This window comes from Rattus rattus, chromosome 7 (assembly GCF_011064425.1).
Source record: "Rattus rattus isolate New Zealand chromosome 7, Rrattus_CSIRO_v1, whole genome shotgun sequence".
Classification (NCBI taxonomy): domain Eukaryota; kingdom Metazoa; phylum Chordata; class Mammalia; order Rodentia; family Muridae; genus Rattus; species Rattus rattus.
In genome coordinates this window covers 91,068,072-91,095,141 of record NC_046160.1, presented here as the reverse complement: position 1 = coordinate 91,095,141, position 27,070 = coordinate 91,068,072, and the positions used below count along the sequence as shown (strand labels likewise).

Here is a 27,070-nt window from a genome sequence, read left to right as displayed (position 1 = left end):
GTGTTAGGGGGCCGATCGGGCGTGCGTGCCGCCGTTGATCCGGTGCTACAGTGAGGTGGTTGTCGCCCGTGTTGTGTGTGTGTGAGTGTGTGAGTGAGTGAGCGAGTGAGTGAGTGAGTGTGTGCGTGGGGGCACTCGGCTTGTTGTTGTCGGTGACTTCCCCCTTCCCTCCACCCCTCCCCTCCCCGGCCGCCGCTGCAGTGGCCGCTCCCTGGGCCGTAGGAAATGAGCGATAACGATGACATCGAGGTGGAGAGCGACGTGAGTCCCGGGGCTTCTTCCTTTCCGTTCGGGTTGTCAGGCGGGGACAGCGGCCAGGGCTCTCAGCCAGGCGACGGCGGGAGGGGTGCCGGGTCGCCGCCGCCTCCGTCCTCTTTCCCCGGGGCCGGGACCGCCTGCGTCGCGCTCCAGGCTCGCTCCCCTCCAGTCCTGTCCGGAGAGGCCTCCTGGGACTGAAGGTGGGAGCAGACACGCGGCCTCCGGGACCCACACATTCTCCCGTGGAGGAGGGTGTCGAGGCCTCCCTCTCCACTCTGCCGGGCTGGAGATCCCATTATCCGTCCGGATCCTGGGCAAGGAGACCAGCGCTCAGTTCTTGCTCATTGGGTCCATGATCTCCCTCCTCCGGTGACCGGTTGATCCTGGGGGTGAAGGGGCTGGGAGTGCTCTGACGCCCGAGAGGGATCGGGAAAGAGCAGACAGTGCTCCGGATCCCTCTTGTCCGGTTCGGATCCCAGAAGGAGGGGCAGCTCCTGGGACCCCCACTAGGCTACGGGTTCTCGCTGGAGAGAGTGGAAGGGAAAAGAGGGAGGGAGGGGTGTCAGGCTGACTACCCACCCGCTGCTTCCTCCGCCGCCGGCATTTTCTTTCTTATTATTGAATTCGAAGTGTGAAAATAACTTCTATATTTTCTATTTTTTTTTTCTCTCTTATTCCAGGAAGAGCAACCGAGGTTTCAATCTGCGGTACGTCTCCTACTCTCCATTTCATTTTCATTTCCGTTCAGTTTTCGTTCTTTTTGGAGTCAGAGAGAAAAAGAGATCGTTCTATTACTTTTAATAGTCTTGTAAACTCCTCTTAACCGCTAAGGTGAGGTGGAGTCACTTGGGGTTGGAGGAGGGGGGCGTTGCAAATCCTCATGATTCTGGATTCTCAGGTGGTAGATTCTAGTGAGTAGGTAGGTAGGTGAGTGAGAGGAGGCCTGTGCTTCGAACTGAGTTCTGTAGTGTTCAGTGAAGGATGCAGCCGAGGCGTGTGAGAAACGAAAGAGCATTCCGAAGGGAATGGTGTTATTTCAGAGCAGACTGGTCAGGTTTATTTAGGAGGTAAACTTTAAGCAGTGTCTCCATAGTTGTGTGAAGTTGCAGGCACACATAATAATCAATGTCTTTAGCCAAAGTCTGCTACAAAGACTGCTACAGCCCCTAGAATATAGAAAAACGCTGTATTCGCAACAACAACAATGGGAAAGAGAGGCACCAGAAGTTAAATACTGAGAGTGTCACCGCTTTTTGTGGTCTGACTTTCCGTTTGAGAAGAAAAAAAAAATTATTGCTAAGCGGCACTGTAACAGACAGCTTCGCTGAAAGGTGATGGATGGGACTTCTTAGGATTGTGATAGTAATGGTTTTTATAGGTGTTTCTGGCTTTGAGTTGACCCTATGCTCTCTTGTGTTTGGAGTCTGAGGCTTAGGAGTAAATGGGTATAGATTAGGGAGAGAGAAAAGGAATAGACTCAGAATAAATCCAATCAGAGAAGAGAAACAAATGTAATATTTGATGATTGGAAGTGGTAAGAAAGGGGTGTAGAGTGCATTTTCCTGTGAGGGCCAGGTAATGAGCTCTTGAAGGATAGAGGGAAAGGTGAGGACTGGTGTATGCACTGAAGGATGCACACCCCTTCTGAAGTAGCCACCTAACTCTGCTGCTTGCGCCCCGAGAGTGAGCTCAGGCTGCCAGATCTTTTTTTTTCCCTTCAGGGCTGAGCCATATCCCTGGAACTTTTAACTTTATGAGAAATGTTAATATGCTAGAAACACAGATTATTACTTTTTCTAGTGTGTTCATATGCATTTAATTTTTGACTGTGCTGGGAATTGAACCCAGGGCCTAAAGATGCCTTGCAACCCCTCTGCCATGGAGCTACAGCCTCAACCCACTTGATTTTTCTTTTTAATTACATTTATTTATTTAACGTGTGTGTGGGGGTGGGCGTGTGGGTGTGTGGTCATGCATATGTCATGGCTCGCATGTGAAGATCATAGAACAACTTGGAGTCAGTTCTCTTTTCAGCACGTGGGTCTGGGGATTGAATTTAGGGTCATCAGGTTTGACCACAAAGCCTTTACCCGCTGAGCTGTCTCTTTAGCTTCAGTTATCTGATCTTTAAAATGATACTTAGGAACAGCTGCTTAGGACTTGTAAAGAGTTTGCAGGATGTAACTAGGCTTGGTTATTCAGGCCTGTAAACCCAGTTACTCAGAAGGTTGAGGTAGGAAGATCAAACATCCGAGCCTGCCTCTGCAATTCCTTAATACAAAAACCAACACAGCCCAGAGTCCCGGGTTGTGACCCGGTGTGTAAGCCCAGGGCTTCTGAGACTTTGGCAGAAGGGTTGCCCTGAATTTTAAGCCCACCTGGGATATAGAGTGAGTCCCAGCCTGGACTACAGCATGAGATTCTGCACAAGAATTCTCTGCTTCTGTCTCTTTTTCTGGGGAGCAGATGTGACAGCTCGAGTGTAGGACCAAGCTCCTCAGTGTTTCTGCTCTTCATTAGGGCATCAGATTGTGCAGACCCCCGAAACATCATTTGTTGGGAACTGATTGATTCTGAGTGCAGTTATCTCAGAGGTCTTAAGGTCTGAGATTCTCACTAAAGATGTTTTCTTAATGAAGCTTTACACAGTTGTCTATAGAACGGCAAATCCCTTTTGTGTTTTGTTTTTCAGCTGTTATCCTTTTTTTTCTTTTGGGAGAGGGAGGAGTCTAAGCTTTGTCCTGGAACTCACAGAGATCCATCAACCTCAGGTTCCCGGATTAAATGGGATTTAATCAGCTGGGATTAAATGTGTGCACCACCCTGCCTGGGTACTATTTGTCTAATACTATGGACCTGGTTGTTTTCCTTTGAGCCTGTTCTATCCTTTGAGCCTGTTCTACCAAAACAACAACAAAAGCCAACTCTTTCTCCCTCTGAGTCTCTGGTTATGAGATCTGCTGCAGGGCTTGATCAGGGTTAGAGGGCAAGACTCCTCTTGAGCTGGAATTAGGTTTGCCTTTCAGTGAGAGATGTTTTCTTACTTTATGATAAGCAGTTATTGTAGGCTTTCTGCTTTTTAAAACATCCCTATGGGTGTTTAATTAATCTACTTCTACAAGGCTGATCTTAACTTTGTCTACATGTTTTAACTTTTTTTTTTTTCTTTCTTTTTTTTTTTTTTTTTTTTTTAGGTGCTTAGGAATTTTTCCTTTCACTTTGGGGCATGGACAATGAAATTTTTGTTTTTGCTGAAGGTTGAACCTTTGAGACCCTTTGTTTTAATTCAGTGTGCTTACTTATTGAGATTTTTCTGGTACAAGTTTATCATAGCATAGACAAAAAACAGGTATATATTATAGACAGAGTGCATTGTACAACTGTCACAAATGGTCTGGGAACCGTATTCCTTCCTTTATCCCTGTGAATATCCATTTGCTTGTTGAAATTTAGTATAAATAATACATTTTTTTTTCTAAAATGTGGAAAGCTATTAGGTTTTATCTTTGGAAAACCATTTTAAAAAATGGACTCTGGACAACTAGATGTTTAAGATTATAGAAAAACTTTTCAAAAGTTATTTGGAACTAAGTGTGGTAGCTCACATCATAATCCTAGCACTCGGGATAGTTGAGACAGGAGGATTACCATGAGTTCCAACTGAACTATAGAAGCACACACACAAACATACGCACACACCAAGTTATTTGGGACATGTTCTGTGGGTCCTAACATGAAAAGATGATCATAGTTTGTGCAGTCAGTGCAGAGTCTTCCTCAAGAAGAGTGCAGGCCCTTCAGATCAGTATGGAGGGAGGCTAACGAAAGTGAAACCGATGTGGAGAGTGCTGCCCGGAAGGGGAACAGCACTCTCCAGTGAGCAGCAGACATTAGAGGAAGTCACCCTGAACACTAGTTGCTAAACTTGATAATTGCAGAATCTCACTAGTACTTTTTTGTGGGACAGGAGGCATAGGTTGTATTTTAAAGGTAAATATGTGAGGCACTTACTTTATGCAAGAGGTTTCTTTTGCTTTACTTCTGTTTGGATAATTTCTCTGGGAAAGAGTGAAAGTTTATGTGCAACATAGGATTCCTGAGTTGGTCAAGGAACTGAGGCCTTTCTCCATATACTGTCCTTCGCCGCATCTGTGAATTCAACATGTTGCAGTTACTATACTGACTGAGGTTTAAGACGGGTTTGTGCTATTCCACTTCTAGTCCTTTCTGATTTAAAGTATTTTTGACTCCTCAGCTTTTTCCTTCTTTGAGATTGAAGTGTATTTGGGAGGAAGGGAGTTTGATCATTTTGGAGGTTCAAGTTCAGGGAACTTGTGAGTCTTCTGGGACCAAGGTATATGGTCTTTGTTTCTGCTCAGCGTTGGCTTTGATGACATCAGCAGCGGCTTCTTCCCCTGCATGTGCTTGTGAGGAGAAAAGACAGTATTAAGTTTTTAAGAGTTGTTGCTTTGTCAGGAGACCGGTAGGATAAAAGAATTGATCAGGGACCTTGATCTTTCCTGGGGACAAGGGTAGGTTATAACAGGGCTTTGCTATGAAGCCTGGCCTCCCACTGCAGGGATTCTCCTGCCTCGGCCTGTCAAGTGCATGTTATCGGTACATGTTACAGGTTTATGTTATCAGGCCTGACTTCAGTGTCCTAACCAAGAGGTCCTTCCTCTTAAACAGCTAGTGTCATGGCGTGTGGGGGTTGTAGCCTTCCCAAGGTCTTTTGGCACCAAAAGATGGTAGAAACCTCAAAAGCAAATAGATTCACAGAAATGCACATCAGCCGGAGGCTTCGAACAGAAACGCTGGGAAACTGGAGCTAGTATCTGCCTGCTAAAGATGCCAGTGAGTGTATCTCATCTCAGGGGCCTGTTTCCTGGTCCAGTTTTTGTGTTTATTAAAATGAGTACTTTTGAGTTGAGTTATTTTTTCTAATTCATCAAACAGAAGTAGTAAGTTTACCGCACGAGAATTTGGAACGTTTGTATTCGACATTCTTAGTGTATCAGTGGAACTGGTTGGAGCATCCTGGGACTCTGTCTTCTAAAGTGACACCTTTAAACTCCTGAAGCTTGGTGTACTAAGTAGCTGCTGAGGAGAACACACTCCCTCCACGTTGGCACTGAGAAGATTCCCCGTTGTGTGGTGGAGCAGTTAGGTGCCAGGCAGCTTGCAAGAAATGGCATTCCGGAAAGCCTGTGTATCTTTTATAGTAAGGAGCGTCTTTCTCCATACCAGGCCTTACAGGAAGTTGGGTTGCTGATTGGTGGGATGCATGAATGAAGATGCATTTTCTGTGCAATAAGTTGAAAGGAAATACTCGAGAGAGTTCCTCAATTCTGAGTGGGTCTCCTTAGCTTCTATGTCCTGTCAGCTTAGCTTACTTTCAACATTGAACTGCACTAAGCTACACATGCTTGTTAGTGTGAGAGGTGGACAAATTATAGGTGAAGCGCTAGCTTCTGTCTGCCAGCGTGGAGAAGTTTGGTGGAACTGTGGCTGAGACTGAGTGAAAGCCTTGGCCCAGACATCAAAGCTGGAAGCCATTTGGTGCAGTAGTAGTTCCTGGTGAGCAGCTGCAGTCCACTCTGGTCTCTTAGTCTGGGACATGCTGGTGAAGAAGGGCTTTCTGACAGAATCTGCAATTCCTGCGTCAAAGAGCAAGCAGTGCCCAGTGTCTGCGCCTGGCGATGTGTAGGGAATCATTTGGGGACCTGTGACAGAGCCAAGAAGACCTCTGTGATCCATTCCACGGGTACACCAGTCCCAGTGTTTGTGCGTGACCAGACACTTCCAGGGCCTGACAAGGGAGCGTGCCCTCGCCTGAGTTGCTTTGTTCTGCTGCTGTTGACTGCTGTGCAGCTTTAAAAAGACAGTTCACGGGGGATCTCCAGCACCTCGTGCTGAGCATCTCACCTGGTTTTTCTTCCCTCAATTCTGAAAGCAAGAGAAGATGGCTAGCTAGGCAGTGTAATAGCCTCCCCACTGACCCATCATACAAAGCTAGGGGGTATCAGCCTCATCTGCAGCTTAGAAATACTTTCCAGAGAGAACTTTCAGCCTTGTGTGAAGGTGTGTCAGGTTTTCCTATGCTCTGTAAGCCCTAGAAATGTCACTTAATTCAGAGTTGTCTGGAATTAGGCATGTGAGTTCGGCATGTTTTTCACGTGTGCTTGCAAATGAGGCTTGGGGAAGGGGAAAACAAATACATCCTGCGGTTGTCTCTGTTTAGGCATAACAGCTGAGGGGTAGACATGGCAGGAGGGCTTGGTCTAAGATTGCCCTGTTCTGCTAGTTAAATTGGGTCTGGAACCACCACAGAAATTCCATCCACTGCTTGGAGAACAACAGTCCCTAGCCCGGGCTTCCTACCCAGCAGTGGCCTGCTGCCTCTCCTAGCCCAGCCAACTTCTAACTTGGCTGGCTCCCCAGATGAGAAGCCGAGATTGCTGCTCGTGGTCTGCAGCCAAGTTCACGACAGTCTTCCAACCAAATGACTTGTCCATTTGAGTCCTCTTGGTGCTCAGCAAACGGGAGGGGCGGCGCGCCTGTGGAATGATTTTGTTGTTCGGTTAAACTGGGCTCTTTCTTGCAGCACAGGCCCACAGGGAATCGAGTCCAACTTAGTTCTGACTGCTTGGGATTTTCAGGTTCTCCCAGAAAGAAAACAGACAATTAGGATTTTATTTGTATTAACAGGAGGGATTATGGGTAACTGGGGTCACTGCTTCCGTGCACAGCTCTTAAACTGGGAGGAGGGCCAGGAGTCAGTGTGATTTAGTAAACCGGAGTATCTTGGGTGGCAGCTGAAGATCAGTTGATTTGCGTGTAAATAGACCATCTTGGAAGTCAGAGTGAACACCGGAGGGCTGGGCAGACCCTGTCAAATGGTGGTCTTGGGTCTCTGGCACTCCTCAGGTATGGATTGTGACCAGCCAGTTTACTTGGGTCTTGATGTTTTAGTTTCCTCAAGCTGTCTCACACTGCCGTTGGAGGGTGACTGTAGTTATTGTCCCCAGTGTTGTGTAATATCCTCGAACCTCAAGGGACCCAGCTTTTTAATTGTCCTTTCAGATTCCTCATTCTATTTTCCGTATAACTAATTGAGATTTGCTTAACAGTGAACTGACGTTTAAGAAGGGTTAACTTTACAAGTCCTTAGGACAGTGGCTGTGATGGGGATTTGTATCTGATAAGCAGAACTAACTGTAGGTGAGGCCCCTGAGTGATCAGGAGGAAAATGCAGACCCAAGTGAGTCACAGGCTTTAGAATTTGATAGTAGAAGAGTTTTAAATCCTTTTCTTCTCATGGCTCTTGTCTTATTTCTGTCTGACCATCTTTTCTAGAACAAGGATTTTTTGGAAGCAGCATTAAACCAAGTTTGCGCTTGTTGCCACATTTTCAAAATTCCTGACGCTCTGGGCTTACTCGCCAATAGATTCTTAGGCTAGCTTAGCCCAGCCTGCTCTAGTCAGGGTAAATTCTCAAGAGAGTGTGTCTATAATGCCTGAAGTATAGGTGTGGTGAAGTTCTTGCTGAAGTAGGTCCTTGAGTTCTGTGTAGAGGGAGAGGAAGCTCCTTGACAGTGCTCCCTAGCACAGTGCCCTGCTCTCTTACCCTTCCCAATTGGTTGGCAGTCCTGGCCCTTAACAGCTGACTGTTTATAATTCCAAGCGGGAAAACGGGAAAGGTTAAAAGCTGGTTAGGGTATTTAGAAAACTGCCAAGTGGGCCTGCCCTGCTGCAATTGCCTGAGGGAATTTACCAAGAGCATGTGGGTGTCAGAAGGTCTGCTACCCAAGAACTAACTGCCTTTCTGGCTAAATGTAGTTGGCACTTCCGTCAGCTCTGTCATAATGACCTCAGGTGCAACTGTGTTTTCTAGAAGTTTGGTGCTCTCTTGTATGACTTGATAATTGGATATGCTAGTGACCTTTTAGCAGGAGGGTGTCAGAGCAGAGCCTCAGGATGGTGGGTTTCCTGTGGACGTGTCATGGTAGAGGTAGCCATAGCTTATGAAGTACTCACTGGAGCTTTCCTTAGTTACGTTCCAACCACGGATTGGCAACTGCCCCATCATGTAGGTTGGGGACGCTTACAGGAGAGTCACACTTTGTCCCCTGAATAACTTTGATTTTACTTGTGCATGAGCTGGATTCATCGTGCTACTTTGGATGTTCCTGTTGCAAGCCTTGCTCACCCCTTTCTCCCCTTTAACAGAGCCTAATTCTGGAGACTCCTAACTGCCCACCTCACTCTATAAATTTTCCCAGTCCACTTGCCAGGGACAGCGCCGACTGCACACACTTCCAGGCTTTACCACACGTCCCTGTAAAGGAGGTGGCATTCCTAACATGCTTTTCTTCATTCTCCTAGGCTGACAAACGGGCTCACCATAATGCACTGGAACGAAAACGTAGGGACCACATCAAAGACAGCTTTCACAGTTTGCGGGACTCAGTCCCATCACTCCAAGGAGAGAAGGTAAGTTTATTGACAAAGCCAGTTGGAATTTATCGGGGCATCATCCCTTCTGTAAAAAAAACTCTTTTCTTTTTCTTTTTCCTTTTTCTTAAAATTTTGATTCTTTGGAAGATCTCTACACATCTCAATAGTTCTTGATTATCTTTAGCAAAAATAATGTCAGTTCTAACAGCTGTTTTCAAGAAATCCCTTTCAAAATTGGAGATACTGTAATTTATTACTTTTTCTTTGGTAGTGCTGGGGATTGAACCCAGGGCCTTGTACATGCTAGGCAAATAAATTAGTCATTTATGACATTATTATAACTATATACTGTACTATATAACATAGTCCATAATTAGTTTGGGATCACTAAAGATTCCCCAGGCCAGCAACTCCCTAAACGTCTGTGGGAATTTCTCTTGTACGGTTCAACATTAGTACTTAGTGGAAATGAACACTTGCAAGCAGGTCTGTGAACCTGCCTGGGCACCAGTGACTTCCAGTTCTGACAGCTACTCTTCCCAGCATATGTAAAGAGCACTGTAAGCTGTGGAACAAAAAAGTTGAGACATGTTCATGTGAAAAGTAGTAAACCAATCATTCTCATCCTTCCTCGTGTTTTCCCTGGAGAGGTAGGAATCAGCTGTTTGTCTGTCTCTTCAAAAACCAGAAACTTATGGGTTAGGGTCACTCCTTGGAATACAGAAAAGAACATTGGTTTGCAGTTAGTTCCGCCCCGGCACAGTGTAGCAACAGGCTGCTTTCTGTAGTCCCCTTGGTCAGCTTGTTTGTTTGAAAGAGCCTCACTGTGAAGTCAGACTGGCCTGAACTTGGGATTCCTCCCATCTCGCCTGTCAGCATGACAGGTGTGTGCAACACCACCTAGCTTAACAGTGTTTACTGCAGGTGACCCTTAAACGGCCTCACTGCTTTGATCCTGTGGTAAGGGTCCTGAATTTGCTTTGTTATCCAAGATTATAAGAAGTTGAATAGCTATGCTTTCTATTTTGTCTCTAATGTGGCCTTCTGTGTAGTTGGAGTGTGGAGTAAGTCTAAGCTTACAGGAAAACACGAATAGGCCATGTGAATGCAGAATTACAAAACCAGAATTTGCTGTGGGTTAAGCCCACTTAGTATATACTTGATTTAATGGCCTTGAACCAAGGTACTTACCGGAATAACAGCATTCCTGAGTATAACACTGAGCACCACAGGGGATCTTTATGACTGAGGCGCACCCTTTGTGCAAAAGATTTATCTCTGATGCGTGTCTGACGGTTGGTGCTTATTCCGTAGACACAGTGTGAGTTAGCATCACTTGGTGAGCTCATGAGCTAGAGCGGCCTTCACCTGCACCTCACATGGAATGGACGTGCTGAGGATGTGCTTCTCAGAGTGGGCAGTGGCCCGCCCACATCCCGTACCACAGGAACTGGGCGTAAGCCTGGGAGTGTGCACCTGCAGCAGTCAGCCAGGTGCCTCTGAGGAAGTCCGAAGAGCTCACGGCCACGGCTGTGTCTCTTCCTTACTTGGGCTGTCTTACCTCGTTAATTCTTCCTTAAGTCCTTTTAGTTTTATTATATAAGCCCTCCTGCTGCTTTTCTTTAAGGAAGTTGAAGTTTGACTTTAGTCAAATGGGATGAATAGTTTGTCCTTTGTGGTCCTTTTACTTCCTCCATCCAGCAAACATTGGTGGAGGCTACACATACCAGCCACTATTCTTTTTTTCTTGTTTGTTTGTTTTTTTGTTTTGTTTTGTTTTTTTACCAGCCATTCTTAGCAAGAGTAAATGTATCTTTTATTTTAGCAAGGAAATAATAGAAATTAAGAAAGAACTAAAAATATGAATACTAGGCATGGTGGTAGCAAACTCCTTTAATCACAGCAATAGGAAGATCAGAGGCAGGTGGATCTCAAACTAAATGAGGCTAGCCTGGACTACATACTAAGTTTCTGGCTAGCCAGGGCTCTGTGTGCACATGCTATGGAGGAAATTAAGGTAGAAGGAATGGTGGAATTTTAATCAGAACAGACAGATCTCATTGACGAGATGGCCTTTGGGCGGAATTCCTGGAAGTAAAGAACTGTCTGTCTGGTGCTGGGCGTTTGAGGCAGGAGGAAGGCCAGTGAGGAGTCTTGACCAGGCCAGAGTCGGTGAGAGGATACCAGGCCCTTGTTGTAATTTCTTGTGTTTGTATGTTTATTGAGATGGGTCTCTTGGATCACTGGCTGGCCTGGAACCCACTGCATAGTTAATGTTGACCTTGAATTCCTCATCTTCTGCCTCCACTTCTTTTTATGTATGTAAGTACACTGTCACTGTCTTCAGACACACCAGAAGAGGGCATCAGATCCCATTACAGATGGTTGTGAGCCACCATGTGGTTGCTGGGAATTGAACTCAGGACCTCTGGAAGAGCAGTCGGTGCTCTTAACCTCTGAGCCATCTCTCCAGCCCCTGCCACCACTTCTTAAGTGCTAGGATTTGGCTTAGTTTTTTGTTTTGTTTTGTTTTAATTTGGGAAAGAACCAGATTTAATGGGCTAGTCATCAGAGCCCTAACCTGCCAGTTTCAAGATGACATTCTTCAGAGACCTCCCTGTCCTGTTTGCTCCTAACTGGCTGAGCCAGCCTCTGCGCGTGTAAGGGGCAGGACTTTTCATTATTCTTCCGTCTGCCAACAGTCTCCCAGGTGCAGGGAGGCTTCAATTCCGGAACCCTTCGGTCTCTCAGACTGACTTCTCACCAAATGTCGCAATCTTCTTCTAAAATGTGGTATTGGAACCAAAGGAAATTGACTCATTCTTGATTTGATTGCAATAGTTAAGGTTGTGACATGTAAGTGGTCATGAAATGAATGTTCCGTGTGAGTTTTGGAGAGCTCAGCTCAGATTGTTGAGAAAGCCTTTGATCTGAGTCTCCTTTGATGTCAGTACCCTTATGTTCCAGGTGATTCTACAGTTAACATTGCCATTATGTGATATGTGTCCAAGCCTTTTTAAAAATTTTATTTGTTAGGTTTGGTTTCTTGAGATAAAGTTTCATTCTGTGGCTCTCAAACTGGCTTGAATTCACAGTAATCTTTCTGTTTTAGGCTTCCAGATATTCACATGAAAAAGTGAAGCTTTTTTTTTTTTTTTTTCTTTTTGGTTGTTTCTATTTTGGTTGTTTCTATTTCATGAGTGTGCATGTGTTTTTTTGTTTTTGTTTTGTTCTTCTGGAGTGGGGGTTTCTGGCTTTTGATCCAGGGTCTTACTATGTAGTCCTGGCTATCATGAAACTCAATATATAAACCAGCCTGGCTTCAAATTCAAGAGAGATCTGCTTGCCTCTGCCTCTGAAGTGCTGGGACTAAAGGCCTATGCCATAAGCCTGGCCGTGTGTGTGTGTGTGTGTGTGTGTGTGTGTGTGTGTGTGTGTGTCTGTCTGTCTGTCTGTGTGTTTACATATGCAAAGAAATGAGTTTTGTCATGAGCATTCATTTTACTTTGTTCTTATTTATTTTTGAGACAGGTCTCACTATGTAGCCGTGGCTGTCCAGGAACTCACTGTAAAAACCAGGCTGGCCTTGAAATCACTAAGATCCCCCTGTCCCTGCTTTTATATAAGAGAAAATCGATATTGATTGAATTGGACCCTAACCAAAATACTTGGGAAGAGAAATTTTTTTTTAATTTAGTATGGGATTTTGTATAGTGTGATTAGAATTCATAATTCTGCTTAAGCCTCGAGTGCTTAGACTGCAGTCCTGTTCCACTGTGTCTCACACGGAGAAATAAATTTATGTATGTATGTATGTATGTATGTATGTATGTATGTATGTATGTATGTATTTGACAGGGTCTCATAGCTGAGGCTTGCAACCCTCAAGTAGTCTTTGTTGACTTAGAATTTGTAGTGATCTTCCTGCCTCGGCCTCCTAAATATTGGAATGACATGACTGTGTCACCTTGTCTGGCAAGAAAGAAAAACTCCATTTATGTCTTGTTTCTTGTATTTATATGGTAAAATATGCATCACAAAGAATGCCTGTCTTCCCTAACTCCTGTACTCCTAGCACTTGGGAGTTTGAAAGAGAATGACTGTAAACTCAGGGTGCTGCTCTTTCTTACAGGGACTCAGGTTCAGTTATCCTCATCCACAGTGATTTACAACCTCCTACAGCTTCAGTTCCAAGAGACTGACCCCTCATGAAAATAAATAGCTTTCTTTAAAAAGACAGACAGATAGAAAGGGCCAGTAATCTGGAATCTGGGAGTGGTACTGAGCACCTGTAATCCCAGTACTTAGGAGACAGAGGCAGGAGGACCACAAGTTCAGAGTCATTGTCAGCGACAGTTAGGCCAGCCTGTGCTCTGTGAGAGCCTGTCTCAAATGCAGCCTTTTTTTTTTTTTTTTTTTTTTTTGAGGTGCTGACTGTTGTTGGGCAATCACTGTTGTTGTTCCTACTTTTATCAGAAATGAGGGGCCTGCTCAAGGTCATGACCTAGTCTGTAGCAGAACAGGACTTAGGACGGGGACGGCTAAGTTCCATGTTTCCTCCATGTACTGGAGGAAAGCAGTCTGAGGGTGTCTTAAAGAAATGAAGCCTGTATAGTTGGACAGGCATGCATCACTCATCAGAAGCTGAGGCAGGCAGATTGCCATAGGTCTGACGACTGCCTAGGCTAGCAGTGACCTGTCTGTGGGAAACCAAGTCTCTCTCCACTCATGCTAGCAACCTTACTTAAATGCAGTAGGGCTCACAAAAAGGAAAAAAATAAAACATGTGAAAGTAAAGGGGGACATTCTGGAAAGAAGAAGGGTTCAGTGGAAGGGGTGGAGAGGTTAATGGGGAAAATGTGCTCAAAGTTCATTACGTGTGTGTGTGTGTGTGTGTGTGTGTGTGTGTGTGTGTGTGTGTGAAATTACATCAACAAGGAAAATCTAGCCTAAGTACTTAAATCTTGTCATTTCCTGGGAGCTTTCTTGAGATAGCTCCGTTAATCTTAGCAGTATGCAGTTACTATGGAAATACTTGTCTAAGGTGGTTTGTTCAGGTTACATCAGAATGCAGAGTTGAGGGTCACTTCAAGTCTATAGATTCTTTCTGACTCCACATCTCTCCACTCAGCCTTAGAAAGTGCCTCATTCCAGTCAGTGGTCATTCAACTTTGTCATGAGTCCCGGGGTTGGAGAGTGGACCTTCCTGCTCTATTGTCTTAAGGTGTTATGTTTCTCTTGTAGCTTTTGGTTTTCTCTTGTAGTTTTTCAATTGAGGGTGTATTTTAAGACAAATAGCTTTGTTCTTGGCAAATATTCAAATCCCAGTGCCATCTTACCAATATTTGTGTTTGCCTGAAGACTGATGTCTGTGCTGTGCCATCATTAGGACCCCCCAAGTCAGGGACCTGTTTCTCAGGCCTAGTGGAGAGCTCTGTCTGCTGTGGTTATGGTATCTAGGCGATGCCTCCTTCCTGTAGATGCCCTGAAAGGAAGCAACTCATCCTAGCTCCCTCATACGTCTTCTGCTGTTGGCAGGTTGCCTTTGAAATGGTATAAGCCATATCCTTGTCCACTGCACCTCATTCACTTCCAAACTCCAATTTAGTATGTGTCCGTTCCTTATAAACGGTTTCTGTGTCTTCCCCAAGGTCTTCTCATGGACCAGTCTGGTAGGGACTCGGCATTGCTTGCCTGCTTTTCCCGTCTTAATAACCGTTGTGTCATGGAAGAGTATATTTATTCACTTCCTCTTTTTTCCAGAAATGCCACTGTGAAATTCTCGGAGGTCCTCCTCGAGGTCACACTCTAGCCTCAGGACCCAGATAATGTCTGAGTCTAGGGCTGTGTCAAAGCATTGTCTCCTACCTGCATTCTACCCTAGCCAGCCTCCACCTCCAATGTCTCTCGTCCTTAAAACACTCTTGTTCCTTTAATTCCAGGGGCTCCATCGCTCTCCTCTGCCTTAGTAGTTACCAGGCCCGGCCCTGCTTAGCTTTCAAAGTCTGCTGGGATCTCTGTTTCTGAGCTTAATTCTATCACTAAAGGTGATCCTCCTTGAGGAACATCCCCAGTCCTTACCGAGCCAGGGGTGGGGCTTTCCTTTGGAGAACCAGGAAGCTTATCACCTTTCTCCTTTCCTGAGATTGAGAGAGGTAGAGGCTGGTCTAGATCTTCCCTTTAACATCATTACTCTTTCTTTTTTGTCTATGGACAAACTTTTTAAAAATGGGAAGAACAGAACAGGTCTTTGTCTTTCTCCAGCATAGCTACAGCTTCCTTTCTCCTGAGAGTCTTGGATAGTCACTGTCTGGTAAACATTAATGTGAGCCACAAACATACCTAAGTAGAGCTTAATGTAAATACAGTTGGTCTTTATTAGAAGATTCTACTAAAAACTAACTAATGCGGTCTGGAAGGGGCCCAGCGGCCAGAGCAGCCGTGTGAGCTTCAGGTGCTGAGCTGGACCCCAGGAGCCATGTCCAAGTATAAGCAGTAACTCCTTGTAATCCTTGCCCTCCATCTGTGAGATGAGAGGCGAAAACAATATAATGTCATTATACTTTAACTGTTAAAAATAAAATTTAAAAATGTAAAGCAATGGACTAAAATATACAATTTCTGCATTCAAAATTATTTAATACTACTTTTTGTTTGCACTGTCCTTTTTTAGAGTGAAAGGTTGCGGGGTGGGGGTGGGGGGATGGGATTATTTTGTTTTGGTTTGGTTTTGAGACAGGGTCTCAGTCAAGCCATCCTCAAACTGTGCTGAGATTAGACTTAAATTCCTGATCTTCCTGCCTTCAACTTCCAGAATTCTGGGATTACAGGTGTGTCCCACCATGCCCAGTCCCTATTTATTTATTTTACTAAGTATTAAAAATATTACACACACACACACACACACACACACACACACACACACTTGTCACTGCAGTTCAGACAGATCGTTAGTGAGCTGTGTGGCTAATATGGGATCACACTGAATAATGAAGTAAACTTTACTCCCTGTGTTGCCCTTCAATTTAATGTGATTGAAGTGGTGCCACCTTAAAGTTAATGTCAGACTTGTCTCATTTTTCTCCTCTATAAACTATTATTTTAATTTTCAACCCAGAGGCTGTAGATGTGGCTCGATAGGAGAGCTTGCCTAACACACCTGACATTCTGGATTCGTCCCCAGCACTGTATAACCATTGTACTTACCTGTAACCCAGCACTTGGGTCAGCCTCAATTTAATGTGTTTGAGGCTCTCCTGGGCTACATGAGAATCCCCACTCCTAATGCATAGAGTTGATAAAGTCTAAGAAGCAAGGGCGTCCTGTTGCTTTGTTCTGGTCTAACTGTGAGTCCTCAGGAGCTAGTGAAAGGAACTAGCCACTGACTGTGCTCTGCGCTGCAAAGATCTGGGGGGAGGGTTTTGGGCTCATTCTCTCTGTGCTTTCTGGAGTCTTTCTCTAGTTTGTCTGTCTCTCAGTTTCAACATCACTGGGCCTTAGGGGAAGATTAACTTAGTAGGCGAGAAACTAGTAATTGGGGCTGGAGAGATGGCTCAGTGGTTAAGAGCTCTTACTGAGGGGTTGGGGATTTAGCTCAGTGGTAGAGCGCTTGCCTAGGAAGCACAAGGCCCTGGGTTCGGGTCCCAGCTCCGAAAAAAAAAAAAAAAAAAAAAGAACTCTTACTGCTCTTCCAGAGGTCCTGAGTTCAATTCCCAGCAACCACATGGTGGCTCACAACCATCTGTAATGGGATCCAATGCCCTTTTCTGGTGTGTTTGAAGATAGTGACAGTGTACTTACATATATAAAATAAATAAAATCTTTAAAAAAAAAAAGAAAGAAACTAGTAATTACTTTAAAATTTTGTTTATTACCTTTGAAGACAAATGCATTTGCACATGTTGTTACTCAGTAGATCTGTTTCTTCTTGAGGGAACTATATGCTGTACTAGTTCTTCATGAACAGTTTGATGGAGAGTGCCATGCCTTCTCTAAGGGTCCCTACGACCCTTAAGGTTTGAAAATGACCTTTGACCCTTAATCCAAAGTCTTGCAGGGTCTGTCATTTCTGCCCTGCCTCAGCCAGGTCTGCCAAGAGCCTGGAAGCATTAAGCCTTGAAGGAATGGCACAGGCTGACCTCCCTTGCTGGGCTCTGTTTTAGCGTAAATTACTTTAGAAGACACCCACATTTGTTGTGCACATTTGTAAATTTTCATTTCCAAAAAGTGGCTTACTCAACAGAAATGTATACCAGATTTGCCTGCCTCTTCCCCCACCTAAGGTTCTTCAAGACAGGGTCTTACTTTGAAGACCAGCTGGCCTTGAGCTCACATTTGTTCTTCCTCGGCCTCCAAAATGTTGGCATTATAGCAAGTAGAGTGGCCCACCATGCATGCACAGCGAGCATCTGGCTGGGGGCTAGGGATGAGTGTAGCTGCTGGGCTTTAGGCTCTCAGGGAAGGGCAGAGGTGCTCCCAATGTTGCTAACGATGTTAATGATCTGGGCCTATTATGCTCTCTCTACCTTGCCTCTTACCCCTATTGTCTAAACCAATTTGGCATTTTATACAAAAACTGTGGTGAGATAGGAAAGTGGAGATGTGGGACTTTTGTTAAACATTGTGCGGGCAGCAGGTGGTGGCCAGGAGAGACAGTGTTTGGGAGTTGGTTCTCTTTACTGAGCTCCAGTCACTGCCATCTCCCCGGCCCTGTCTGAACTGGAGAACCACTGTCTCATGACTTACTAGCCTTGGCCTGGCTGTTGATGAAGCTCAGGAATCTTGTGAGTCTTAAGATTCTGGTTAGCATCAGCTTCTTTTGAGGCCTTTGAGGCCTTTTGTGAAATTTTTGCCAAGGCACATGGATAGGTTGCTGTTTTTGGAGAAAGGCGTGTACCTCTAGAAATGATTGACCCCTTCAGGCCACCTGCTGTCAAACCTGGAGTCTTCTCCTTTGTATCTTGTGGTTTTCCCCCCTTTCTGGGTCTCTAAGCGGCAAGGAAGCCAACAGCGCTATGGGAGATAGATAACTCTTCAGGCTCTTCCTCACCCGGCATTTCTTCTCTGCTAGGAGCCTGTTTAGGTCTCACCTGTGGAAAACTATGTTCCTTGATGTTATTACTATTACAAGCTGGTGGTTGTTACTGTTTGTTTGTTTGTTTGATTGGTTTTGTGTCTCACTTTTTAACCAAAAAGACTAGTCTTCAGCCATTGTTTTTCCGGCCCAAGCCTGTGCCTGTATACAGCTTGACTCTACTTTGAGTAAACCACCTTCACCGGGGTTGTCCTTGAAGGCAGATCAATGGTTCTCCCCAAGTCCTGTCCTCATCTTTGTTTTTTTCTCTCCATGGTAACTCTGTCTGCAGTTCTCTTGACCTTTTAAAATTAGTGCTACAACTGCCTCTGTTCCTAAAATATGAGTATATCTGAGATGTGGCAAATTCTGACTGTTGCCAGCGAGTTAACTAATATCCAGTAAGACAGAGCTTTGCGCATCAGTTTCTCCACACAAAGGTTCTGTGGAGTGCCTGGCACCCAGAACTCTGTGTGAGCTGCTGCTGTTTCTGTTCACAGGCTATTCTTTTTTTTTTTTTTAAGAATTTTTTAATTTATTTTACACATATGAGTAGGCTGTCGCTGTGTTCAGACACATCAGAAGTGGGTATCAGATCCAATACAGATGGTTGTGAGCCACCATGTGGGTGCTGGGATTTGAACTCAGGACCTCTGGAAGAGCAGTCAGTGCTCTTAACCCCTGAGCCATCTCTCCAGTCCATCACTGGCTGTTCTTACTCCTGTGTTTAAACATGGGTTTGCAAGAAGAACTGGTAAGGCTGCTCCCCATCTCCCTGTGGCTCTTCATGTTGCTGTGTGTATGTATATCATAGCTAACCGTTTTGGTCCCTGTAGTCCCAGTCTGTCCTGTCCCACAGCTCTGTCCAACCTGGTCAGAAGAGGCATGTCTACTCAGAAAGGTAGAATTGGTGCTTTCTAAACATTAAAAAACTCACCCAGGTGCTTACTAAGGCAGTGGTTGATCTGTGGGCACATTGACTTACCAGGCACCGTGTGGTCACAGGACTCACGTGAACATTGTCAGTTGACTCAGCTGACTGAGAGCCTTTTCAGAAAGCAGAAACTGAAAACCCAGGGCCATTCCATAGTCCATGCCATAAATCCCAGGACCTTTATGTTTATTGTACGAGTACTATGAACTCATAAAGGCCGGGAAGGGCCCTCTACACACCATACAGTTGTGGCTGCTTATATAGTCTTGTGGTTTGAAGAGATGAGAGACATTGATTGCAGAGGAATCTGGCATTTTCTGACTTTAACCTTTTGTTTCTCTTCCCTGGAGTGGGTGGAAATGTCATATTCTGTGGCATTTTGTTTCGTGTGTGTGTGTGTGTGTTTTAACTTTTCAGTCTTTTAAAAATTATTCTATATATATGAAGCACATTGTTGCTATTTTCAGACACACCAGAAAACAGCATCAGATCCCATTACAAATGGTTGTGAGCCACCATATGGTTGCTAGGATCTGAACTCAGGACCTTTGAAAGAGCAATCAGTGCTCTTAACCACTAGGCCATCTCTCCAGCCCCCTAGACTTCTTGAGTATACTAAAAAGGACAAAATAAAGTAAACCTGACCATTTTCTGAGACTGTTTATTGGCCAGGGGCAGCCTGTTCATATGACGAAGGCACTTCTGCTTTAGCAGTGGCTAGAAGGAGGGCTGTCTTGCGTTTAGCCTTGGTGAGGCCTTGAACACTGGATTTAAAAGTCAGCTGGCTGCAGTAGTGCACACCTTTGATCCCAGCACTCAGGAGGTAGAGAAGTTTGAGGCCAGCCTGGTCTACAGAATGAGTTCCAGGACAGCCACGGCTACACAGTAGTAAGACCCTATCTCAAATTTTTTTTAATTAAAAACAAAAACAGACCAGTGTTCTTTGAGGACCTCATTCTCAAGGCACTGTTCTGAGCCTTTATAATCCATCTTCACTGAAAACTCCTGTGAGTGAAACCACCATCACCTAGAGGCCCCTCTGGCTTGCTGTGCCCGCCTCTCACTTCACCTCTAGGTGCTGATTTCGAGGTTTCCGTTGTAAGTACCTGAAAGAGAGGCTGGGAGGGCACAGGCTGCTCAGCACCAGCCGTCTGCAAGCCTCCCCTCGTCCCAGATGCACGTGCTCTGTTCAGAACTAAGGGCCTTTTGGGAACTGTTAGGAAAATACCTTTGAACAGGTAAATTTAAAAAGAGGTGGTACACACTTATTTGTAATCCCAGCACTTGGACTAAATCAGGAAAATGAGAGTTTCCAATTACATCTGGACTCAGTGAGTGAGACAGAGGTGTACATGTGCACAGGGCTTTGTCAGGGATGGAGAGGGTGGAGGACTTGTGGGCAGTAAGGGCAGCTGCGGACATGCGTGTCTACAGTACAAATAGGGAATACAGCTCCGTCTTCTGAACCCCCATCCTGCCAGCGCCATTCTCCGCAAAACAGCTTCAGTGATCGTCTATCAAAGGGGAAAGACATTTATTTTTATTAGTCCCTACTAATTAAGTGCGCCCTCCCCATTTTGCCAGCTCTGCCCTCAGAAGGGTCTTTGAAGAGATGGAAACCATTGAGGTGTCCATTGCTGGGTCTCCTCATTACATTTACACAGGCTGGCCACTCAGCTGAAGAAACACATTGAGCTTCCCCACCTCATACCCTGTGCTGCTCTGCCCTTGGTCTAACACAGTTAGTTCACTGCTTCATCTGGAGCATGAGCAGTGTGCAACACTGAAGCCGGCGTCTACCACATGGTGGGTTGTCACTCCCAGGAACTGCCTCTTCAGTGACACTTATAATCTGTCAGCACACTTGTCAGCACTGCCTGTGGCTTGTCTGCATATAGATAATACTTATCTTCTCACTAGACAGTAAAGCCTATGGGCAAAGAAACTGGGACTATACATTTTGTTTCCCCACAGTGTATGCCTTGCACATAACTCTTACAGATAAAATGAATGAATGAATGAATGAATGTGAATGATCTCCCCTTGAGCACATCACCTTGAGGGTACTATAAGAGGAAAACCTGGGAATTGTAAAGGGCTGGTAAAAGTTTAGGCCTTGTACACCTCACCTCGTCTGCCCTAAGGTCTGTAAGTTGATCATTAGAAATGTTTTAATGTGAGGAAATTGAGGTTTGCTAGTTTGAATACTGGTATGTTCTTTGCCTTCCCCTCACTGGTTCTGGTTGTTTCTGAGCACTGGACTGGAAAGCAGAATTGTCAAGAATGACCCTTTTGAGGGCAAAGCTTTTGAATGCTTGGCCTCTGGAAGGGACACTAGACTTGAGGGCTACTCCACTGCCCCGTCTTGGGCTTATATGCATAGCAGTTGCGTTGAGCTGGTGCCCTTGCTCTAACCCTGCCCATATGTGTAACCTAGTAGGAACCTTCCTTCCAACAAGTGCGATTCTGGGGGCACGGGGCACAGTGCATGCAGAGTAACCTGCTGCCCACTTTGTTGGCCTATTTATTAACCTGGTTCCCTGATGAGCCAGGCCCACACCACACCGCCGGCTCTAATTGTACAGGTGTGGCTGTTTCCTGGGATGTCTCAATTACATGTCCTTCCTGTGTTGACATCAAGGGCTTACAGCTTTCTCTTTAGACAGGAGGTAAAAATGGTGAAACAACAGGAACATTGTTCAGTTGAGCTACTGACCGATTGATAGTCTGAAGGTTTGGTGAAGTCTAAGACTGTGATGGAAAAGTGTGCCCACTTTCATTCCAAGCCAGTGCTATGCCAGCCCTTGATCTTGTCATCCTATGGCCAGGCCCGAGCAAAGTCAGTGTGGCCTGAGCTTTTTTCTTCTTTTTTTTCCATTATTTCAGATGCAGTTGAGCTGTGTCCAGTATACAGAAATCCCTGGGTTTCATCCAGATCACCATATACAGCTAGGAGTAGTTATCCCAGCACTTGGAAGCTGGAGTGGTATACTTAGTACAGTACATAGTGAGTTCAAGGCCAGCCTGTCTCGGGCATGGACAAGCTGAAGACTTTAAAACAAACTAAAGAGCCAGAGGGTTGAGAGTGTAGCTCATGGCTGCGACCCCAGTACTTGGGGGTCCTGCGGCCTACCTGGCCTTTTTTTTTTTTTGGAAAGATTTATTTAGTATTATATAAGTACACTGTAGCTATCTTCAGACACACCAGAAGAGGGCATCAAATCTCATTACAGATGGTTGTGAGCCACCATGTGGTTGCTGGGGTTTGAACTCAGGGCCTTTGGAAGAGCAGATAGTGCTCTTAACCACTGAGCCATCTCTCCAGCCTCTGCCTCGCCTTAAAGCCCTGTTTCAAACAAATAAAAACTATAAGAAAAAGATCCAGAGGGGATGAGAGAAGTTCAATGGTTGGATAGACTCTAAACCCAGGCCTTCCCAGACCAGCTGGTGGTTTTAAATAAGCCAGTGTGGCTCTCTTGAGACCTGGGTTCCTGGTAGAACTCCGGAGTCTGTGTAGGTAAGTTCTGTGAGTTGCTTGACACTTTGGATAAAGACCACAGTTAATCTTTACTCTTTTCTCAGCCTTTTCCATCATGGCCACCATCCTGTTTCCAGCCTTTCTTTCCCTCATGCTGTTGCCAGAGAAGGGCATGGTTCTCTTGCTATGTAAACTTAGTCTTTATTTTGTTCTTTTTTTAAAAATCTTTCTCATATTGCAACAGGCATCCCGGGCCCAAATCCTAGATAAAGCAACAGAGTATATCCAGTATATGCGAAGGAAAAACCATACGCACCAGCAAGACATTGATGACCTCAAGCGGCAGAATGCTCTTCTGGAGCAACAAGGTGAGCAGGCAAGCTCGTGGGGCAGCTGGCCCTGCTGTGCCCCGGCCAGGCTGGGGCTTTCACACCTGAGCCTTCCGTCAGAGCTAGAGGACCATGCCTCAGAAGCATCCTCAGCCCTGAGTGTTAGAGCCATCCTGAGGAAGGACCAGACCCTCCAGTGAGGAGATGGAGGAGCTAGGGGATTGAACATCCAAAGGCTTGTATCTTTTCTGGCCTGATCTCTCCCTTTCTTGGGGCTCAGGTTCTTTGCCTACAGTAAGGGTCACACCTGGTGTCAGGTATCTGAACAGGGCTTTGAGGTCCTTGCAGTAGAATGTGCCATGTAAGTACCAGAGTCCAGGAGTTCAGGGACAGTGAGCCCTCCCCGTTGTCAATAGTAGTCCAATCAGGGCAGCCTATGGGCCAGGCCCCTGCTGTTCTCCAATGCTCACACCCGCCTTTTCCTACAACCACAGGGGAAAGCGAGAGCTGATCAAGTTCTTTGTTCCTGGGGAATTCACTTCTCTTCCTCCCTCATGGAAGATGCAAGTAAAAGGAAATGCAAGTAACCACCTGGGTTAGAACATCTCACATAAAATAACATGAAGGGTTAATCCTCCAGGCTCAAGCTGAGCTGAACCAAGGGATGGGCAGTGGGCGGCGGCAGCGGGTTGGATGATGGGCCAAGCAGCCTGCATGTAGGGGTGTCTGTTGGAAGGCCCAGGTATTTTGTGTGTATTGGTGACTTGCTTCCAAGTGTCCAGCTTGTCATTCCAAGTGGATTTTGTTCATGAGAGCCAAGCCAAAAGTTTTCTTTGACCCAATCTGTTGTGTCATCCTCTCCTGCTATCATTGGGCCTTCACCTTCACAGAGCCTAGCATTGCTGGGCTAGCTTCTTCTCTGTCATTGCATTGCTCAGTCCAACAGGGAACTCTTGCTCTGGTCTCTATGCTGGGTCCATGGCAGGACGGTGTCTCATCACAAGCCTTCTCTTCAGGGTGGTATGGCTGAGGCTGGCCATGTCTGCTGGGCCCCCAAGCCCATCTGGGAAAGGAAAAGGGGAGACGGAAGTGTGCAGGTGGAACAGCCACCAGAAGGGAATGACTTCTGAGCCACCCTGTGCCTTGGGGGCCAGCAAGCAAACCCTTAGGAAGAACAGGCTGGACCCTGAGTCTGAGACTTGGTTGCTCCGGATCTCCAGAAGGGTAACATGCTCCCTTGGTTGCCTTTTAGTCCGTGCACTGGAGAAGGCAAGATCAAGTGCCCAACTGCAGACCAACTACCCCTCCTCAGACAACAGCCTCTACACCAACGCCAAGGGCGGCACCATCTCTGCCTTCGATGGGGGTTCAGACTCCAGCTCAGAGTCCGAGCCTGAGGAGCCCCAGAACAGGAAGAAACTTCGGATGGAGGCCAGCTAAGCCATGCGGGGCAGGCCAGCGAGAAACTGTCTGCTCTCCCGTTGCAGCCTCCTTCAGTTCATCACTAGAACCCTCAGAACCATTGAGAAGACTCTTTTCCTTTTCTCTCTATTAATTGTTATTTTGCATAGAAGCTCTTGGACAACAGCTCTCACCCTCTGCCCTGTGTCACTATTTTTAAACATATGCCTTTCAGGAATTCCTGTCCCCACCAGAAATTTTAAACCAAAACACCCTAACTTGGCAGCTCTTTCTGTGGAGGACAGACGGCCGGCCAGACCTCTGAGTACATGGTGTCCTGCCCACCCTACCAGCTCCTCCAGTCCTCAGAGCATGTGCCTGGAGGACGCCTGCTCTGCTAGGCTCTCCTCCCAGCCCCCTCACCTCTGTTTGGTGGACTTTGTGAATCTCTGAACTGCTCTACTTTGACAAGATGACCAGATTGGAGTAATCAGAACGAACCCCCTCTCCCTTTGTAAGGATTATTTTTGGAAAAGCGGTCTCTCCTGTTGAAAGACCAGATTCTTGAAGAAGTTTGTGTGGTAGAGAAGGAAAGCGGGGACAGCTTTGCAGCACCTTGGCACAGTCACTCTTCAGCTGTTTAAGCCTGCCCAGCCAGCCTTCCAGAAGGCCACGCGACGCTGGTATGTATAGGAGACAGCGGCAGTGAAACGGCTCCCAGGAGTGGGGTGGCTACTGTGGGTGGGCTGGGAGGGAGTTGTAGGTGGGGTAGAGGTTTTGTATTAAGGGCCAGTGATGATGTTTTGATATTTATTTCCTGCTATTGAAATTTGAATCTGAATGAAATGCCCCTATTTCTGATGATGTCAGATACTGTAAAGTGACAGATTCATAAAGTAATGATCAAATCTTCACTTCTGTGTGCATTTCTAAGAAACAGAGCCAACTCTTTTGTATGTAAACACCAAGAGCGACTTACCTCGTACTAAACCCACAGCCCAGCCCTCCTGCCCTCCTTCCTCCTGTCCTGGAACTTGTCGCCACTGTGTGATCCGGCCCTGGCTCTGGCTGTGGTCAGCAGATCCCAGTGAAGGGTTTCTCGTCTTTAGGCTTCATTTCTTTGTCTTTTTCCTACTCTGTTGCCAGCATTTGCTGATTTCTAGTGTATACTTTGTAGTCTCAGTCGGTGTTGATTCCATTCCGTGGAAATAAAAGTATGTTGTACATACTGCCCAAGAATCACCCTGCAAGTTAAGGCTCCCTCTTTACTATAAGAATATAAATAAAGACTTATTTTATCCTTGTTGGTAGTGGTGTCTTCTTACCCCTGCAGTGGACAAGATAGTTGAGGGAAGAGGCTACTGGGCCTCTGGAAACTTGAAAGAGAAGCAGAGATTTCTTACTGGAGCCTACAGAGCCAGAAGCAGCAGCTGTGGGTGGACCTGTTTCTCCCATGCCTCTCTGCCTGAAAGAGTGGTTAAGTGAGTGACAGAAAGCGCCTTCGAGGCTTGCAGAGGGAGATCTGTGACAGCAGCTCCTGCTAAACAGGTGCTCTCTGGAGGAATCGATGGCTCCGAGCTGAGACACTCGTTCTCCCGGTAGTGAGTGTTGTATGGTATAAAAGGTGGCTGGCTAGTAGTATTGGCCAGGGCATTCTAGTTATAAAGAGAAAACCACAGAGCTGACAAAAAACTGGAAGTCAAAAGGTCCATAACAACATCAAGTTAACTACTGTGGACCCAACTGCATCCTGAAGCTTTGACCATTGAGGAGAGGGTTTCCGGCCAGAAAGCGTCTCCATTGGTTTTCCAGTGTGCTGGAAGACGGGAAGTACTGCTTTCGTAGACCAAGGGAAGAAGTCAAGGCAGGTAAGTCCTTTGCTTTATATGGCAAAGAGTGCTGGGGTTTCGTCCCTTGATGTCCGTCTCTAGTGTCTACTTAATGGAAATTCGTAGGTGGGTCATGTCTGTACCTGGAGCAGATCCTCGACTTCACGAGCTGTGGTGCACAAAGGAAAATAAAGCAGTCTCTGAAGGCTGTCCTTGCGGAGGGAGAGTTGAGACGAGGCTTAGGCATACGCAGCCTGGTGGTTTCACAAGTGCTTGCGGGTCAGCATGTCACCTCAGTGAGCACTATTAGGGCACTGCGTGCGGTTTGATCAGAATAGACGACAGGGACAGTCTGCCAGTGAAGCCAGCTGGAGCTGGCAAGTGCAGAAAGTTAGGCGCCCAGCAGGCTGGGAGCAGACAAGAAAAGGCCGCCCAGATGGTCGGCTGGTAGGATATCTTGAGTACAAGGCCCTTGCTTAAAGATGGGTATGGGACAAGGGTTGAGTTGAGGCTTCTCAGGAATTCGTGTTCCAGTTGGCTGTAAAGGGGTGCAATGTCTAGCTGGGCTCTCTGGGGAAATGTATGCTACCTGGTATGACGTGGTGGGGGACCAATGGTGCCGTTGGCAACATTGGCTGCACAGAAAACAAGGTGAGAGACCTGGGGCTGAAAACGCCAAGCAAAGGAAGCAAAAGTCACTTGCCAGTCTCCTTGGGCATGTGTGTCTAGGAACCGTGTATTCCACAGCCACGTGGCTTACTCTGCCTGTCGTCATGGTGGGTCCCCTGTTGACTTTCTGTCTGCTTGGTCACAGCAGCAGGTAACTTCCCTTAGGGATGGACCTGGTGAAACTCACAGCTTCCTTTTGCAATCACCCCAAGCACAGGGTGTTTAAAAATGGCCTGACTCCTCAGACGCATGCTTTCTTGACATGCCAGGCCCCTGCAGAGTGTCAACCCTGCTAGGCTCACACAGCGGTCAGACTGCTCTTGGTTTTCTTGGTGCATGCTCTTTCTTATGTAGGCCAGGCTAGCCTGGAACTTACTGGGTAGTCCAGATTGAATTTGAGATTCTCCTGCCTCAGTCTCCCTCTTGCTGGGATTTTTATGTGTACCAATAGCTGTCAGCTGGGACAGGTTTAAGAAACAAAACCAAGTGGGTGGCAAGAGATAGAAATGTGAACTAGGACTCAAGCAGAATTCTGTATGCAAAAGTGACAGGATTTTTAATGCCTAGGCTCTGGAGTCAAACTGCCTGGATTTAATAGTTTATCTTCCATGAAGTAGTTTAGTTTCTCTTAGCTTCAGCATC

At 46.1% G+C, this 27,070-nt stretch overlaps 1 protein-coding gene across 4 annotated transcripts; it reads left to right on the top strand.

Annotated features, from left to right (window-relative positions):
• On the top strand, positions 1-25,234 carry Max (MYC associated factor X). Of its 4 annotated transcripts, none has more exons than XR_004388495.1 (6): positions 1-261; positions 939-965; positions 8,644-8,751; positions 22,445-22,568; positions 23,024-23,124; positions 23,782-23,977. XR_004388495.1 is itself a non-coding variant. In XM_032907982.1 (5 exons), the coding sequence occupies exons 1-5, from the start codon at positions 226-228 to the stop codon at positions 23,967-23,969; spliced, it is 483 nt and encodes a 160-aa protein (XP_032763873.1). In that variant the 5' UTR covers positions 8-225; the 3' UTR covers positions 23,970-25,234. The 4 variants fall into 4 exon arrangements, 2 of the variants coding, with proteins under 2 accessions (XP_032763873.1, XP_032763874.1); XR_004388494.1 differs by having other exon boundaries at positions 23,024-23,108; positions 23,782-23,866; XM_032907982.1 differs by lacking the exon at positions 23,024-23,124 and having other exon boundaries at positions 8-261; positions 23,782-25,234.
• The last annotated feature ends 1,836 nt before the right edge of the window (positions 25,235-27,070 follow it).

Excerpts from the sequence above, each read along its gene's own strand:
- Max (XM_032907982.1), top strand. The coding sequence starts at position 226 with ATGAGCGATAACGATGACATCGAGGTGGAGAGCGAC. Across the intron at positions 262-938 it reads ACATCGAGGTGGAGAGCGAC|GAAGAGCAACCGAGGTTTCA; the intron begins GTGAGTCCCGGG and ends CTCTTATTCCAG. Across the intron at positions 8,752-22,444 it reads CATCACTCCAAGGAGAGAAG|GCATCCCGGGCCCAAATCCT; the intron begins GTAAGTTTATTG and ends ATATTGCAACAG.